This window comes from Oncorhynchus mykiss, chromosome 20, assembly GCF_013265735.2.
Source record: "Oncorhynchus mykiss isolate Arlee chromosome 20, USDA_OmykA_1.1, whole genome shotgun sequence".
Classification (NCBI taxonomy): domain Eukaryota; kingdom Metazoa; phylum Chordata; class Actinopteri; order Salmoniformes; family Salmonidae; genus Oncorhynchus; species Oncorhynchus mykiss.
In genome coordinates, this window is record NC_048584.1 from 19139990 (window position 1) to 19154318 (window position 14329).

The 14329-nt window shown below is 42.7% G+C and overlaps 1 protein-coding gene across 2 annotated transcripts in view; it reads left to right on the forward strand.

The window, feature by feature from the left end:
• LOC110499153 (PH and SEC7 domain-containing protein 1) overlaps positions 1-14329 on the forward strand; it is a 106814-nt gene that overhangs the window by 45108 nt on the left and 47377 nt on the right. For both annotated transcript variants that reach the window (XR_005037951.1, XM_021576100.2), the window contains exons 6-10: positions 4400-4588; positions 4943-5023; positions 5463-5575; positions 6668-6726; positions 8851-8940. Coding sequence is in view for 1 of the 2 variants with exons in the window: in XM_021576100.2 (XP_021431775.2) it covers positions 4400-4588; positions 4943-5023; positions 5463-5575; positions 6668-6726; positions 8851-8940 (532 nt within the window). In the remaining variant the exon portion in view is untranslated. The remainder of the gene's footprint in view (positions 1-4399; positions 4589-4942; positions 5024-5462; positions 5576-6667; positions 6727-8850; positions 8941-14329) is intronic.

The window sequence follows — 14329 nt, forward strand, 5'->3', positions numbered from 1 at the left end:
TCAACCATGAGAGATCTTTTTCAATTATAGTTGACATGATTTTCTGTATCTTACCCACAAAATATAATTTTTGTCAGTTTTCCACCATTGGTGGTTAACATTAGGCAATTTCTTTCATAAAATAAGAATTCTGAAAGGTAATGTCTTTAGCAGAATTTCAACCTTGGAGTTCTTTTTCAATATTTGATGAATCTTAACAGCAAAACATGATTTCCAAAAGATTTCAACCATTTTTTGTTAACATTATATAATATGACTTTTGAGAATATTTCTACCATAAAACTACTTAAGGACAGAATGGCGGTATAATTTGGAGATTTTGACCATGAGAGATCTTTTTCAATAATAGTAGACAAGATTTTGTGTATTTTACTCACAATATATCGTTTTCGGCAGTTTTCCACCATTGGTGATTAACATTAGGCAATTTCTTTCATAAAGTCGTCTGAAAGGAAATGCCATTTGGAGAATTTCAACATTGGATATCTTTTTCAATATTTAAGGACATCAATTTGACAAATTATAACAGCAAAACATAATTTCCAAAAGTTTTCAACCGCTGGTTGTTAACATGATGTAACATGACCTTTTAGGCAATTTCTACCATAAAATGTTGAAGGTTAGGGTTAGCTAGCATGCTAAGAATACTGAATAAAAATATAAAGTGTAAAGTGTTGGTGTTGGTAAAGTCAATCTCACCAGAGAAATCGAGCGAGGGAAACAGCATGCCTCTGTCTCAGTATGTGTAGTCCATGCTCTCTGGAACAAAAGAGTTTGCCGCAGTAGCATTTGATTGATTGATGCCACCAATCAGCATTGAGCTGAGCTCAACTGTGGGCTGTCCTGGCGCAGAAAAACACCACCCCAAGGGAGGCCAGTTTGGATTTGGCTTCACACCATCAAATCACATCCTGAGCAAAATGTCATCATTGTCGGAAAAACGTGTCCGTTTCTGGTCTGCTTGTGTTCATGTCCAGCAGTAGCTAGCTTGCTCAATTTGTCTGTTCCTAAGCCATGGATGGAGATGGGGATTTGGACTTGTGGTTTTGACTTAATTCTCTGTACAGGTTATGATAGCGAAGATCTAACTATAAACTAATATATTGTGCCACTCCCCCAAGGCGATTGAAGTTCAATATGTAGCCTAGATGTATCCTAGTAGGCTCACGATAGCTAGCTAGCTAACTTAACGGTTCATTGTTGCCCATGCGAGGAAGTTAGTCTTTTAAGTGTTTTAGCTAGGTAGCCTATGAAAACAAAAACTTAAAGGGTACACAGCCATAGACTGTTTTGCCAACATGAAAGAGAAGAGGTCAGGATTGGCGTTTAATTAGGATTGGCGTTTAATTTTGAGTTCCCCAAAAAATGTTTTACTTGTGCGCGCACATAAGCACGCACGCACACACACAGAAATTAGTACCATGGACAGCCACATGATATTTAGCAACATTGATTGGACTAAATAATTTTTGGTATCTTTAAGTTTGTTTTCACTGTATTAAACTAAGCATGTATAGCCTTGTTGATTTAATGATGTTTAAATAAATGTTTAAGTTGAAATGGTGCTGGAATAGCGGAGGCAGTGCTCCCGTTGTCTTTGTGCCGATTGCTGTAACTCCATGCTTCTCAATCAGTAGTTGTCAAAAACATTAACTTGCTTGACCATGCTGCAGGTCCCATAACTGTTTGTTACATGCAATATTTGCTTTGTGGACTTCACCGGACAGATGTTGCTCTCCTGTTTTATGATCAAATCAAATTGTATTTGTCACATGCGCCGAATACAACAGGTTCACCTTACAGTGAAATGCTTACTTACAAGCCCTTTACCAACAATGCAGTTTTAAGAAAAATACCTAAAAAAAGAAGAAATAAAAGTAACAAATAATTAAGAGCAACAGTAAAATAACAATAGCGAGGCTATATACAGGGGGTACAGGTACAGAGTCAGTGTGCGGGGCACTGGTTAGTTGAGGTAATTGAGGTAATATATATGTAGATGTAGATAAGAGTTATTAAAGTGACTTATGCAAAGATAACAGAGAGTAGCAGCAGCGTAAAAAGAGGGGGGGTAAAAGCTGTTTTAGAAGCCTCTTGGACCTAGACTTGGTGCTCCGGTATTGCTTGCCGTGCAGTAGCAGAGAGAACAGTCTATGACTAGGGTGGCTGGAGTCTTTGACAATTTTTAGGGCCTTCCTCCGACACCTCCTGGTAAAGAGGTCCTGGATGGCAGGAAGATTGGCCCCAGCCTCTGTAGTGCCTTGCGGTCGGAGGCCTAGCAGTTGCCGTACCAGGCAGTGATGCAACCAGTGGCACAATATGCTCTCGATGGTTCAGCTTTAGAACCTTTTGAGGATCTGAGGACCCATGCCAAATCTTTTCAGTCTCCTAAGGGGGAATAGGTTTTGCTATCTTCACAACTGTCTTGGTGAGCTTGGACCACGTCAGTTTGTTGGTGATGTGGAACCAAGGAAGCTCTCAACTACACTACATCCCCGTCATGAGAATGGAGGCATGCTCCATACTCCTTTCCTGTAGTCCACAATCATCTTCTTGATCACGTTAAGGAAGATGTTGGTGTCCTGGCACCACACGGCCAGGTCTCTGACCTCCTCCCTATATGCTGTCTCGTCGTTGTTGGTGAGTGAACAGGGAGGACAGGAGGGGACTGGGCCCCCGTGTTGAGGATCAGTGTGGCGGATGTGTTGTTACCTACACTTACCACCTGGGGGCGGCGCGTCAGAAAGATAGTCTTGTTTTCATCCCCTACAACATGTCAGATTTCTAATGTTTAGGTGTCAACTGGGCTGCTGCAACATTTATGTCATGAGTTTGCTTGTGTCTGTCCGGAGTGATTATGTGTTATCTTTGAAAGTGCAAAGAATACTTGAGCCCACGTGAAAAAATGTGCTGCATCAACCTCTCTCTTTAATCTAACTTTTAATGGATGAGGCGATGGAAGGTATCAAATAATTCAGCATTGTTTTCGGCATCCCAGAAAAGATGTTCAGCATGTAAAGTATCATAACATGCAATTACAAGTGGCTTGATAATGGGCTCCCTGTATACATTTGATACCAGTTGGTATTGAACGCCCTCACCTTTTCATCGTTCTTCATTAAACTGATCTCAGGCAGAGGTAGGCCCTCACTTTTAATTCACTCCTTTTCTGTGTACCCCAGTGAATGATAGGGGTTCTTTAAAAAAAATGTCCACCACATTTTTGGTAGTGTTGGCCATTCTGGCAGAGAAAACAGAGAGGGGACAGGTACGACAGTGAAGGCCCGCTCTGTGTTCTGTTGCCGTGGCTCACTCCAAGACGATATGTACCTTTGTACTCGCCACTCAAACTCACAGTCGAGGTGATAGCCCTAGTCCTTCTCTTCTCTTCCTTCCTCTCCTCTCAGACTAGGTAGCGGGGAATGTTGGGACTACAGTATATGGTACCGGCCTGCAGCTCCAACTGTGTGACTGACTGATTTTCAAATTTTCTTAGAATGCTTTGTGCTTTACAGTTACTGTAGCTGCTGTCCAGAAAGCACACCATAGTACACCAAAACATTTAGTAGCTGATCTGCTTCTTTTGCCTGGCTCCAAATAATACAGGGGTGTCTGGTCATTGATCAGTAACGTAGCCATTCATTCAGCTAATAAAATGGCCTGTTTGCTCTGTGGAGGTAAGTATGACTCAGGGATGATAAGAAAGTCTGGATGTGCTGTGCTTGTGTTATTTTCCTAGTAGTCTGGGTAAAGTATGTGAGTGTGTGTTTCAGTGGCATGGTCCTCTATAATTTTAAAACCATTTATTACTAACAGATAGAACTTACGGGTCTTAATTCCGTTATCTTCCATTTTTTAAAGATCCATCCTTGTTCCAAGGTGACATAAAATGCTTCAATTATTATCACAGTATAATTCAGATATAGTACGGCCTGCACTCCTGAACCTTCTAATACTTTCAAGGGAGCTTAATAAGTGGGAGAAAGAGATTACATGAAGAGAGTTACATGAAAATATTGATTTAAAGAAAGAGCCAGTATAATGTATTAATATACTGTATTATCATTGTGTCATACCAAAAGTAAAAGTGCCCTACAATAGTGAAGGTTCTAGTTATTTTATTTTTCAATAGACCTGACTAGACAGGATTGCTGTAAGCGTTACAGTGCTGCTGAGAAGAAATTAACCACATCCTCATTCATAAACCCATCCCCTCACTCTTTCTCTCTTCCTCCCACTCCCTCTCTCTCTCCCTGTCCTCTCTTGTTCTCTACCCCCTCCCTCTTTATCCCCCTCCATCTCGTTCTTTCTCTCTCTCTCTCTCTACTCATCTCTCCTTCTCTTTCCCCCTTCTCCTTGTAACCCCCTACTCTTTTTCTGTCCCTCTCTCCCCCTTCAGGGAAAAGGCTCGTCTGGCGACAGACTCAGAGCTGGACCGGGACCTCAGTGAGCTGCTGGGCCTGGGGAGCAGCGACACCCTCACCAATGGTAACCGTGCCAACGGGGAGGCCGCTAAGCGCCTGGCCAAACGCCTCTTCACCCTGGACGGCTTCAGGAAGTCCGACGTGGCCCGCCACCTCAGCAAAAAGTGAGCACCTGGCAACTAGCCTTCGTGTGTTATCAATCACTCTCTTTACTATGCGCTGCTATACATTGTCAATGTATATAGCATTTACTGCTATAATAAGCCTGGTTTGGAACTTATCTTAAACCTCTGTCTTCCTCCGCGGCCCTAAGTTTTCGTCTCCAAGGCTCAAACCGACTGCGCTGTGTGACTGGGAAAGCTGGTATCTGATTAACATGTTTTTCTCTCTCTCTCTCTCTCTCTCTCACTCACTCACTCACTCACTCACTCACTCACTCACTCACTCACTCACTCACTCACTCACTCACTCACTCACTCACTCACTCACTCACTCACTCACTCACTCACTTACCCTAGCAATGACTTCAGTTGTATGGTTGCAGAAGAGTATCTACACTTCTTTAACTTCAAGGGTCTTGCTGTGGACCAGGCTCTGAGGTGAGGGGTTCAGACTGACTGACTTGATCAACGCGAAAAACAAACCAGTTTTCCATAAATTGGTTCTTGGTGACTGGATTTCTAGACATTACAAACATTGTTTTGGATACGTTGCCTTAAAAGGGATACTGGGCTTCATTTTGTGTTCCATTGATCCAGTCACTGTAGTTAATATATGGTAATACTGCTCTCTGGTGGCAAGTTGAGTGATGGCAGCTTAATAGGCCAATAGTGTTTATAGCACATAAATAACACTCCTAAATCAATTAATCAAGGGCTTGGTGATTAATTAAGTAGTTGAATGAGATGAATAAGTGCGTAATGAGGTGCGTTTTCGCTGGTCTGGAACTTAAAAATGGCCACCCTGAGGATACTGGATACTTGACTGGGGTTGAGAAACAGTGTAATCCTGCTTAATGTGTGTGTATGTGTGTTCCAGAGCCTTTCTCAGACAGTTTTCCCTGATGGGGGAGACTCAGGAGAGAGAGCGGGTGCTGGCTCACTTCTCCAGGAGATACCTGCACTGTAACCCCAAACGTATACCCTCTGAGGGTAAGAGGACAGTACTGTCTAATGTCTACTATAGTTACTATAGAAATATGGCAGCTCAGTCGTCATGTTAATAGATGCAGTAGTGTAAAGTACTTTACTTTACTATTTATATAAAACATATTTTACCTCACTACATTCCTGTTTTCTCCCCAATTTCGTGGTATCCAATTGGTAGTTACAGTCTTGTCTCATCGCTGCAACTCCCGTACGGACTCGGGAGAGGCAAAGCTCGAGAGCTATGCGTCCTGCGAATCACAACCCAACCAAGCCACACTGCTTCTTGACACAATGCCCACTTAACCCGGAAGCCAGCCAGCTGCACCGGAGGAAACACCGTACACCTGGCTACTGTGTCATCGTGCACTGCGCCCGGCCAGGCACAGGAGTTGCTAGTGCGCGGTGGGACAAGGACATCCCTGCCGGCCAAACCCTCCCCTAACCCGGACGACACTTGGCCAATTGTGCCGCCGCCCTATGGGTCTCCCGATCGCGGCCGGCTGCGACAGAGCCTGTACTCGAACCCAGAATCTCTAGTGGCACAGCTAGCACTGCGATGCAGTGCCTTAGACCACTTCACTACATTCCTAAAGGAAATAATGTACTTTTTACTCCATGCTTTTTCCCTGACACCCAAAAGTACTTAAGTTATATTCTGAATGCTTAGCAGGACTGGAAAATGTTCCAATTCACGCACTTATCAATAGAGCATCCCTGGTCATCCCTATTGACTTTGATCTGGTGGACTCACTAAATACACATGCTTCGTTTGTAAATGATGTCCAAGTGTTGGGGCGAGACCCTGGCTATCCGTAAATAAATAAATAAACATGAAAATTGTGCCGTCTGGTTTGCTTAATATGATCAATTTGAAATGATTTATACTTTTACTTTTGATACTTAAGAATATTTTTGCAATTACATTTACTTTTGATACTTAAAAATATTTGAAACCAAATACTTTTAGACTTTTACTCAAGTAGTATTTTACTGGGTTACTTTTCATTTTCTACAAAGGTATCTTTACTTTTACTCAAGTTTGAAAATTGGGTACTTTTTCCACCACTGAATATGATGGATATGTTTCTTATCCAGATGGTGTCCATACCTTGACCTGTGCCCTGATGCTGCTAAACACAGACCTGCATGGCCATGTAAGTAGAGTTCAGTCTGTGTGTGTGCGTGCGTGTGTGTGTGTGCGTGTTAGGTGAGTTCAGCCTAGAGTTTAGAGTAGAGACCATTTTCAGAGATCCATCCCCCCAGGCTCCACTGACTCAGTACAATGGTAGTTATGGGGGGAAAGCCCCAGACTGATTGAAGGCTGATCTGGGACCAGCCTCCTGATTACAATGTGCTCCACACACTATCATAAATCCAGTCCATATCAAGCTGTAGACTGATTTCAGTACAACTCTAAATCTAGGCAATCTACAGCTGCATGGTGTGATGTGCAGCCTCTGCAAATGATTACAGATAGTTAAGTCAGAGCCATTTATATAATATATGGATACATTTATCTCTGATTGAAGGGGCTAGAGCTAGCTGGATGAAAAACCCACTCTCTCTATTGAGAGATGCCAGGCTGATATACCCTTCAGTGTATTCACCCCCCTCGACTTATTCCACATTTTGTTGTCTTACAGCCTGAATTAAATTTGCAGTCAATATATACTTATGTAAATGAGATATTTCTGTATTTCATTTTCAATACATTTGCAAACATTTCTAAAAACCCATTTCCACTTTGTCATTATGGGGTGTTGTCTGTAGATGGGTGAGAATGTTTCAGGCTGTAACAGGCTGTAACACAAACAAATTTGGAAAAAGTGAAGAGGTATGATTACTTTCTGAAGGCACTGTAGCGCTGTGCTTCATCATCATCATTCATCATCATAGTCACCAATGTCGTCATCTTCTTCTTCTTCATCATCATCATCATCAATGGCGTCATCCTGTTCATCATAGTCTCCTGCATCTTCTTCTTCCTCTTCATCATCATCATTCATCATCATAGTCACCAATGTCATCATCTTCTTCTTCTTCATCATCATCATCATCAATGGCGTCATCCTGTTCATCATAGTCTCCTGCATCTTCTTCTTCCTCTTCATCATCATCATTCATCATCATAGTCACCAATGTCATCATCTTCTTCTTCTTCATCATCATCATCATCAATGGCGTCATCCTGATCATCATAGTCTCCTGCATCTTCTTCTTCCTCTTCATCATCATCATCATCATCATTGGCGTCATCCTGATCATCATAGTCTCCTGCATCTTCTTCTTCCTCTTTATCGTCATTGACTCTTTTCATCAATATTTCCACTATCTGTGAAAGTCCTCAGCCTGAAGTGTCTCCACTTGCGCTGCCGAATAGCTAGATTTTTGATGGCAGGACTGAGTAAGACGCTTCAGGAGGGTGGTGACGTGTGTTTGTGAGGCAGAGGTCCTGGGTTGAGCCTCGGTATGAGCCGAATCAGGAGGAAGTGATACTCGCTAAGCAAGCAGCGTGACGTCCTTTGCACAGTCTTCCTCTTAACACTCTCAGCTCATCAGCTAGATTAAATCATTTGGATGAGGTCCATTAAAGTAATTTCTTCCCATAACATCCTTCAAAGATTAATTCTAATATAGCTGTTAGAGAGCTGCAGAAGGTCTGATGAATTATAAAAATCTGTGAATGTATTTGTGGTTCAAATATTTTTGATGACTGATATTAGTGATACTTTTAAAGATTATATGTATACATAGCATAGTAGTCTCGGAAATCCCAGAGCTAGGGCAACAGTAGTAGGTCTGGAAATTATGTAGGATTTTCTTGGCCAATTCAGGGAGGGTGCTCTTCAGGCAGACAACTCTTCCAACAAATCACACGTTTGGCGTAGACAGGCTTCAAAATAATCCCCTCTGAAACATGACCGAGGTGGTCATGCAATGTGGACGCAGATGGCTAGGCACATTTTTTCCACAGTCAGTCAGTGGTTGTAAACTTGTAATGCTAACTTCATGGCGCATGCAAACTACTCACCTGCAAAAATACACTCATTGAATATATCCTCCACGAGCTCCATCTAGCTAACTACCGGAAATGTTTATAGCAGAGCTCTGGACGGATTTTGAGGTACCCAACTCCGCCCTTTCGTCTCTCTCAAATTGGCGTTGGCTTAAGTACAGACATGTACTATATGCTGGAAAATTGGTACATTGTGGGAGGCAACCCGTCTGTCTCGAGAGATTAATAGCATAGAGTAAGTACTGTGTGTCATATTTTTCAGAACATTGGAAAAAGGATGTCCTGCACACAGTTCATTGGCAACCTGGAGGGTCTGAATGAGGGTCAAGACTTTTCCAAAGACCTTCTGAAGGTGAGTCACTGTACTGTACATTGCTATAAACACACACACAAGCACACACACATACGCATACACACATGTGCACATGCACACAAGCACACACACACTGATGCACATGCATGCACACGCACATGGACACACAGACACATGAACACACAGACACAAGCCACAGCGAGTGTGTTTGTGTGTCCTGCTGAGTGCTTTGTGTTGTTGTGCCATGGTATTCTGTACAGTAGCTCGGCCAGCTGGCCTCCGTGTGTCCCCTGAGTCCACCTACCACGGCTCTGCCTCGGTCACCATTCCCTGTAGCACAATTCGGCATGGAGCGGGGCGGGGTGGTGTGGGTTGGTGGAGGCTAATTGTTATGTTGTCTATAAGATATACTGCACATCCCCTCCGGGGCATCTGCGCTCAAGATCAGACAATATTAGATTATGATATTAGGTTATTCCTGTTGTTGGCAACATAATGGGATTAGGTCCATCTGGGGGACTTAATTTAGAACCCACAGGCACACTAGTGGATGCCAGATGAGCTAAATCAGTGGGTTGCCTGCTGTTGACATGGCTAATGATGATGCGTTTTATTAATTTTGTCTGCAAAGTGTTCCCTCAACACAATTCCCCAGAGCAGAAGTCAACAAGTTGAAATGATGTATCTATAATACATGAGAGGGAGTATGGAATATTTTTCGCCCAGAAATTAAGGTGTATGAATTCTAAAACAACTGCTTTTTGTATGTGAGAGAACTAGAGAGACATACAGAGACATACAGAGAGACATAGAGAGACAGAGAGACTTCTTGTTGCCACAAGTAAATAGCAACCAGTGAAGAACAAACACCATTGTAAATACAACCCATATTTATGTTTATTTACCCTTTTGTACTTTCACTGTTTGCACATAATATGACATTTGCAATGCCTTTATTCTTTTGGAACTTTTGTGTGTAATGTTTACCGTTAATTTTTGTTTATCATCTACTTCACTTGCTTTGGCCATGTTAACATACGTTTCCCATGCCAATAAAGTGCTTAAATTGAAATTGAATTGAGAGAGAGAGACATAGAGAGAGAATTACATTACTTTCAGACAAAATTACAGCTTACTTGAACAGAGCAATACTCAAACATGAGGCATCAAAGCCCAACAAACTGCATGCTATTAAGAAATGCTATAGATTAAAGAAATAGTGTAGAAATCTACCAAAGAACAATTGGCCAAAAACAAATCCAATCCCTCCTAGATGACATTCTGGGCTAAATGTTTATTTTAATAGTGAAGGTGTTAACTTAGCAGTTGAATGCATGAACAGTATATTTGTCATATCAAATGTAAAAAAAATATATATATTTTTTTCAATGACAGCATTTTTAAGGGCACAAGGCGAGACCTAAATGCAGACACAGGAGGCAGATGGTAGAGCTCCGACATATATTATAACAAAGGGAGTAGGCAAAAGCAGGTCGGGGACAGGCGAGAGTTCATAAACCAGGTCCAAACAGTACCAGACGATAGGTAGTCTCGAGGTCAGGCCAGGCAGGGGTCAGAAACCAGATCCGAGTCCACAACAGTACAAGAGGATAGGCAGGCTGTTAGTCAGAACAGGCAGAGTGGTCAGGCAGGCGGGTACGCAGTCAGGACAGGCAAGGGTTGAAACCAGGAGGACTAGAAACAAACAGAGACTGGGAAAAACAGGAGCAAGGAAAACAGAGAGACAGGAAAAACAGGGATAAATTCAAAAATGCTTTTGACTCAATTTGGCATAAATTAATTCCAGACACAATTGCCCTAGAGGATACAAACAATCACACATACCTCAGCCTAAACATCAGCACCACAGGAAACTAGAAAATATCAGCACCACAGGAAACTAGAAAATATCAGCACCACAGGAAACTAGCAAACATCAGCACCAAAGGAAACTAGCAAACATCAGCACCAAAGGAAACTAGCAACCATCAGCACCAAAGGAAACTAGCAACCATCAGCACCACAGGAAACTAGCAAACATCAACACCACAGGTAACTAGCAAACATCAGCACCACGGGTAACTAGCAAACATCAGCACCACAGATAACTAGCAAACATCAGCACCAGAGGTAACTAGCAAACGTCAGCACCACAGGTAACTTCCACAAGGCTGTGAACAATCTGAGAGGCAAGAAGGGCCTTCTACGCCATCAAAAGGAGCATATAATTTGACATCCCAATTAGAATCTGGCAAAAAATACTCCAATCAGTTATAGAACTCATTGCCGTCTATGGCAGTAAGGTCTGGGGTCCACTCACCAACCAAGAACGAACTAAATGGGAAAAACACCCAATTGAGACTCTGCATGCAGAGTCCTGAAAGATATCCTCAGAGTACAACGCAAAACCCCTAATAATGCATGCAGAGCAGAAATAGGACTATACCTGCCCACTAATTATCAAAATCCAGAAAAGAGCCATTCAATTCCAGAACCACCTAAAGGAATGCAATGCCCAAACCTTCCATCACAAAACCCTAACATTGAAGGAGATGAACACCTCAGCCAACTGGTTCTGGGGCTCTGTTCACAAATACAAACAAACCACATGGAGCACCAGGGCTGCAACACAATTAGACCCAACCAAATTAAAAACTACTTCAAGACTGTTGGAAAAGCATTCCAGGTGAAGCTGGTTGAGAGAATGCCAAGCATGTGCAAAGCTGTCATCAAGGCAAAGGGTGGCTGCTTTGAAGATTTTTTGGTTACTACATCATTCCATATGTGTTATTTCATAGTTTTGATGTCTTCACTATTAATCTACAATGTAGAAAATAGTAAAAATAAATAAAAACCCTTGAATGAGTAGGTGTGTCCAAACTTTTGACTGGTACAGTATATATAGATATATATGTCAGTATTACACTCAAATTACACAAGCCCACAAACAATTTGAACACAAACTGGATCTGTTAGGTTGGATGCAGTCTATCACAGTGCCATCTGTTTTGTCACCAAAGCCCAATATGCTACCCACCACTGCGGCCTGTATGCTCTCGTTGGCTGGTCCTCGCTTCATACTCATCGCCAAACCCATTGGCTCCAGGTCATCTACAAGTCTTTGCTAGGTAAAGCCCCGCCTTATCTCAGCTCACTGGTCACCATAGCAGCACCAACCCGTAGCACACGCTCCAGCAGGTATATCTCACTAGTCACCCCCAAAGCCAATTCCTCCTTTGGCTACCTTTCCTTCCAGTTCTCTGCTGCCAATGATTGGAATGAACTGCAAGAATCACTGAAGCTGGAGATTCATATCTCCCTCACTAGCTTTAAGCACCGGCTGTCAGAGCAGCTCACAGATCCCTGCACCTGTACATAGCCCATCTGTAAATAGCCCATCCAACTACCTCATCCCCATACTGTATTTATTTATTAATCTTGATCCTTTGCACCCCAATATCTCTACTTGCACATTCATCTTCTGCACATTATCACTCCAGTGTTTAATTGGTATATTGTAATTACTTTGCAACCCTGGCCTATTTATTGCATTATCTCCCTTATCTTACCTCATTTGCACACACTGTATATAGACTTTTTCTACTATATTATTGACTGTAAGTTTGTTTATTCCATGTGTAACTCTGTGTTGTTGTATGTGTCGTACTGCTTTGCTCTATCTTGGCCAGGTCGCAGTAGTAAATGAGAACTTGTTCTCAACTAGCCTACCTGGTTAAATAAAGGTGAAATAAAAACATTTAAATAGGTGAAATACCGCAGTGTGCAATCCCAATAGTAAAATGTGTTATCTGCTGCCACAAGAAAAGGTCAACCATTGGGTCAGAAACACCAATGTGAATATAACCTATATCAAGTCAATTCAAAGTTTATTTGTCACGTGCGCCGAATACAACAGGTACTTCACCTTACAGTGAAATGCGTACTAACAAGCCCTAACCAACAGTGCAATTTTTAAGTTAAAAATAAGGATTACGTAAACAATAGATAAGTAAAGAAATAAAAAAATCTGTAAAAATGGCAGTGAAAATAACAGTAGCGAGGCTATATACTGGTGGTACCGGTATAGAGTCACCAATTGAGGTAATGTGTGAGGGAGGGGGGGGGGGGGGGGGGTGGACGGACACAGTGCAAATAGTCCGGGTAGCCATTTGATTACCTGTTCAGGAGTCTTTTGGCTTTGGGGTAAATGCTGTTGAGAAGCCTTTTGGTCCCAGACTTGGTGCGGTAGCAGAGAGAACAGTCTATGACTGGGGTGGCTGGGGTCTTTGACAATGTGTAGAGGTGCTGGATGGCAGGAAGCTTAGCCCCAGTGATGAACTGGGCCTTACGCACTACCCTCTGTAGTGCCTTGCGGTCGGAGGCCGAGCAGTTGCTGTACCAGGCAGTGATGCAACTATGCTCTCGATGTTGCAGCTGTAGAACCTTTTGAGGTGCTGAGGACCCCTGCCCGCTCTCCATCTCTCCATTTCTAAATCTTCTTGTCACTTTTTTTTCTCTATGCTTTGCTCTCGTTTTCTGTCTTTCTCACCTTTTGCTTTGTCACTGTACATGCTCCCTCACCTACTTGCACTCCCACTCCCACTTCTCTGCCCCATCCCCCTCCTGGCTTATCCTTCAATCACTTCCTTCCTTCTGACTGAATGAATGTCATGCCGATTCCCTGTTATCTGCTTCATATCCCTAGTCTCCTTCCCTCATTTTCCTACTGTCCCATTTCCCCCTCCATACCTGGAATGTATCACTGCTCAGCACAGAGTTCACATAATCATAATAATTTTCCATTATATGCACACAGACACAAACATGAACACACACACACGGGCGCACTTGAATGCACACACACACACACACACATATATGTGCATGCATAGACACACACATACAAACACACACGCTGCTATGTGTCTCATACTGGGCCAACTTGAGCCTGACATCTGCACCAAGTGGGGGCTCAATCCATCCAATTTCACTCATTCTGTCTCTGTCTCTTTATTTCATACTCTCATTCTGTCTCTCCACTTCTAGCTCTCTTTAATGCTCTCTCTTTCTCACTAACTTTCTATCTCCTCTCTTCCCCCTCTCTCTCTCTCTCTCTCTCTCTCTCTCTCGTGCCTGCTCTCGCTCTCGCTCTCCCTCTTGTTTCCGTTTTCAGTATAGCACCATTTTGCCAGCACCGCAGCACCACACACCATGCCACCCTCTCACTCTTTGCCTACTCTCTTTCTCCTCCCTCCCTCCCTTTTTCTTGAGATTCAAAGTGTTTTATTTCCGGCGGTATGAAATAGCAGTGACCCCCAGAGGAGGCAAACCTATGTGCTGCTCTTCTCTTCTATCTCTGACATTACACTCTCTCTCTCTCACCATCTTTCTCTTTCCCTGCTACAGTACTTCCATTCCTCAACCCCCT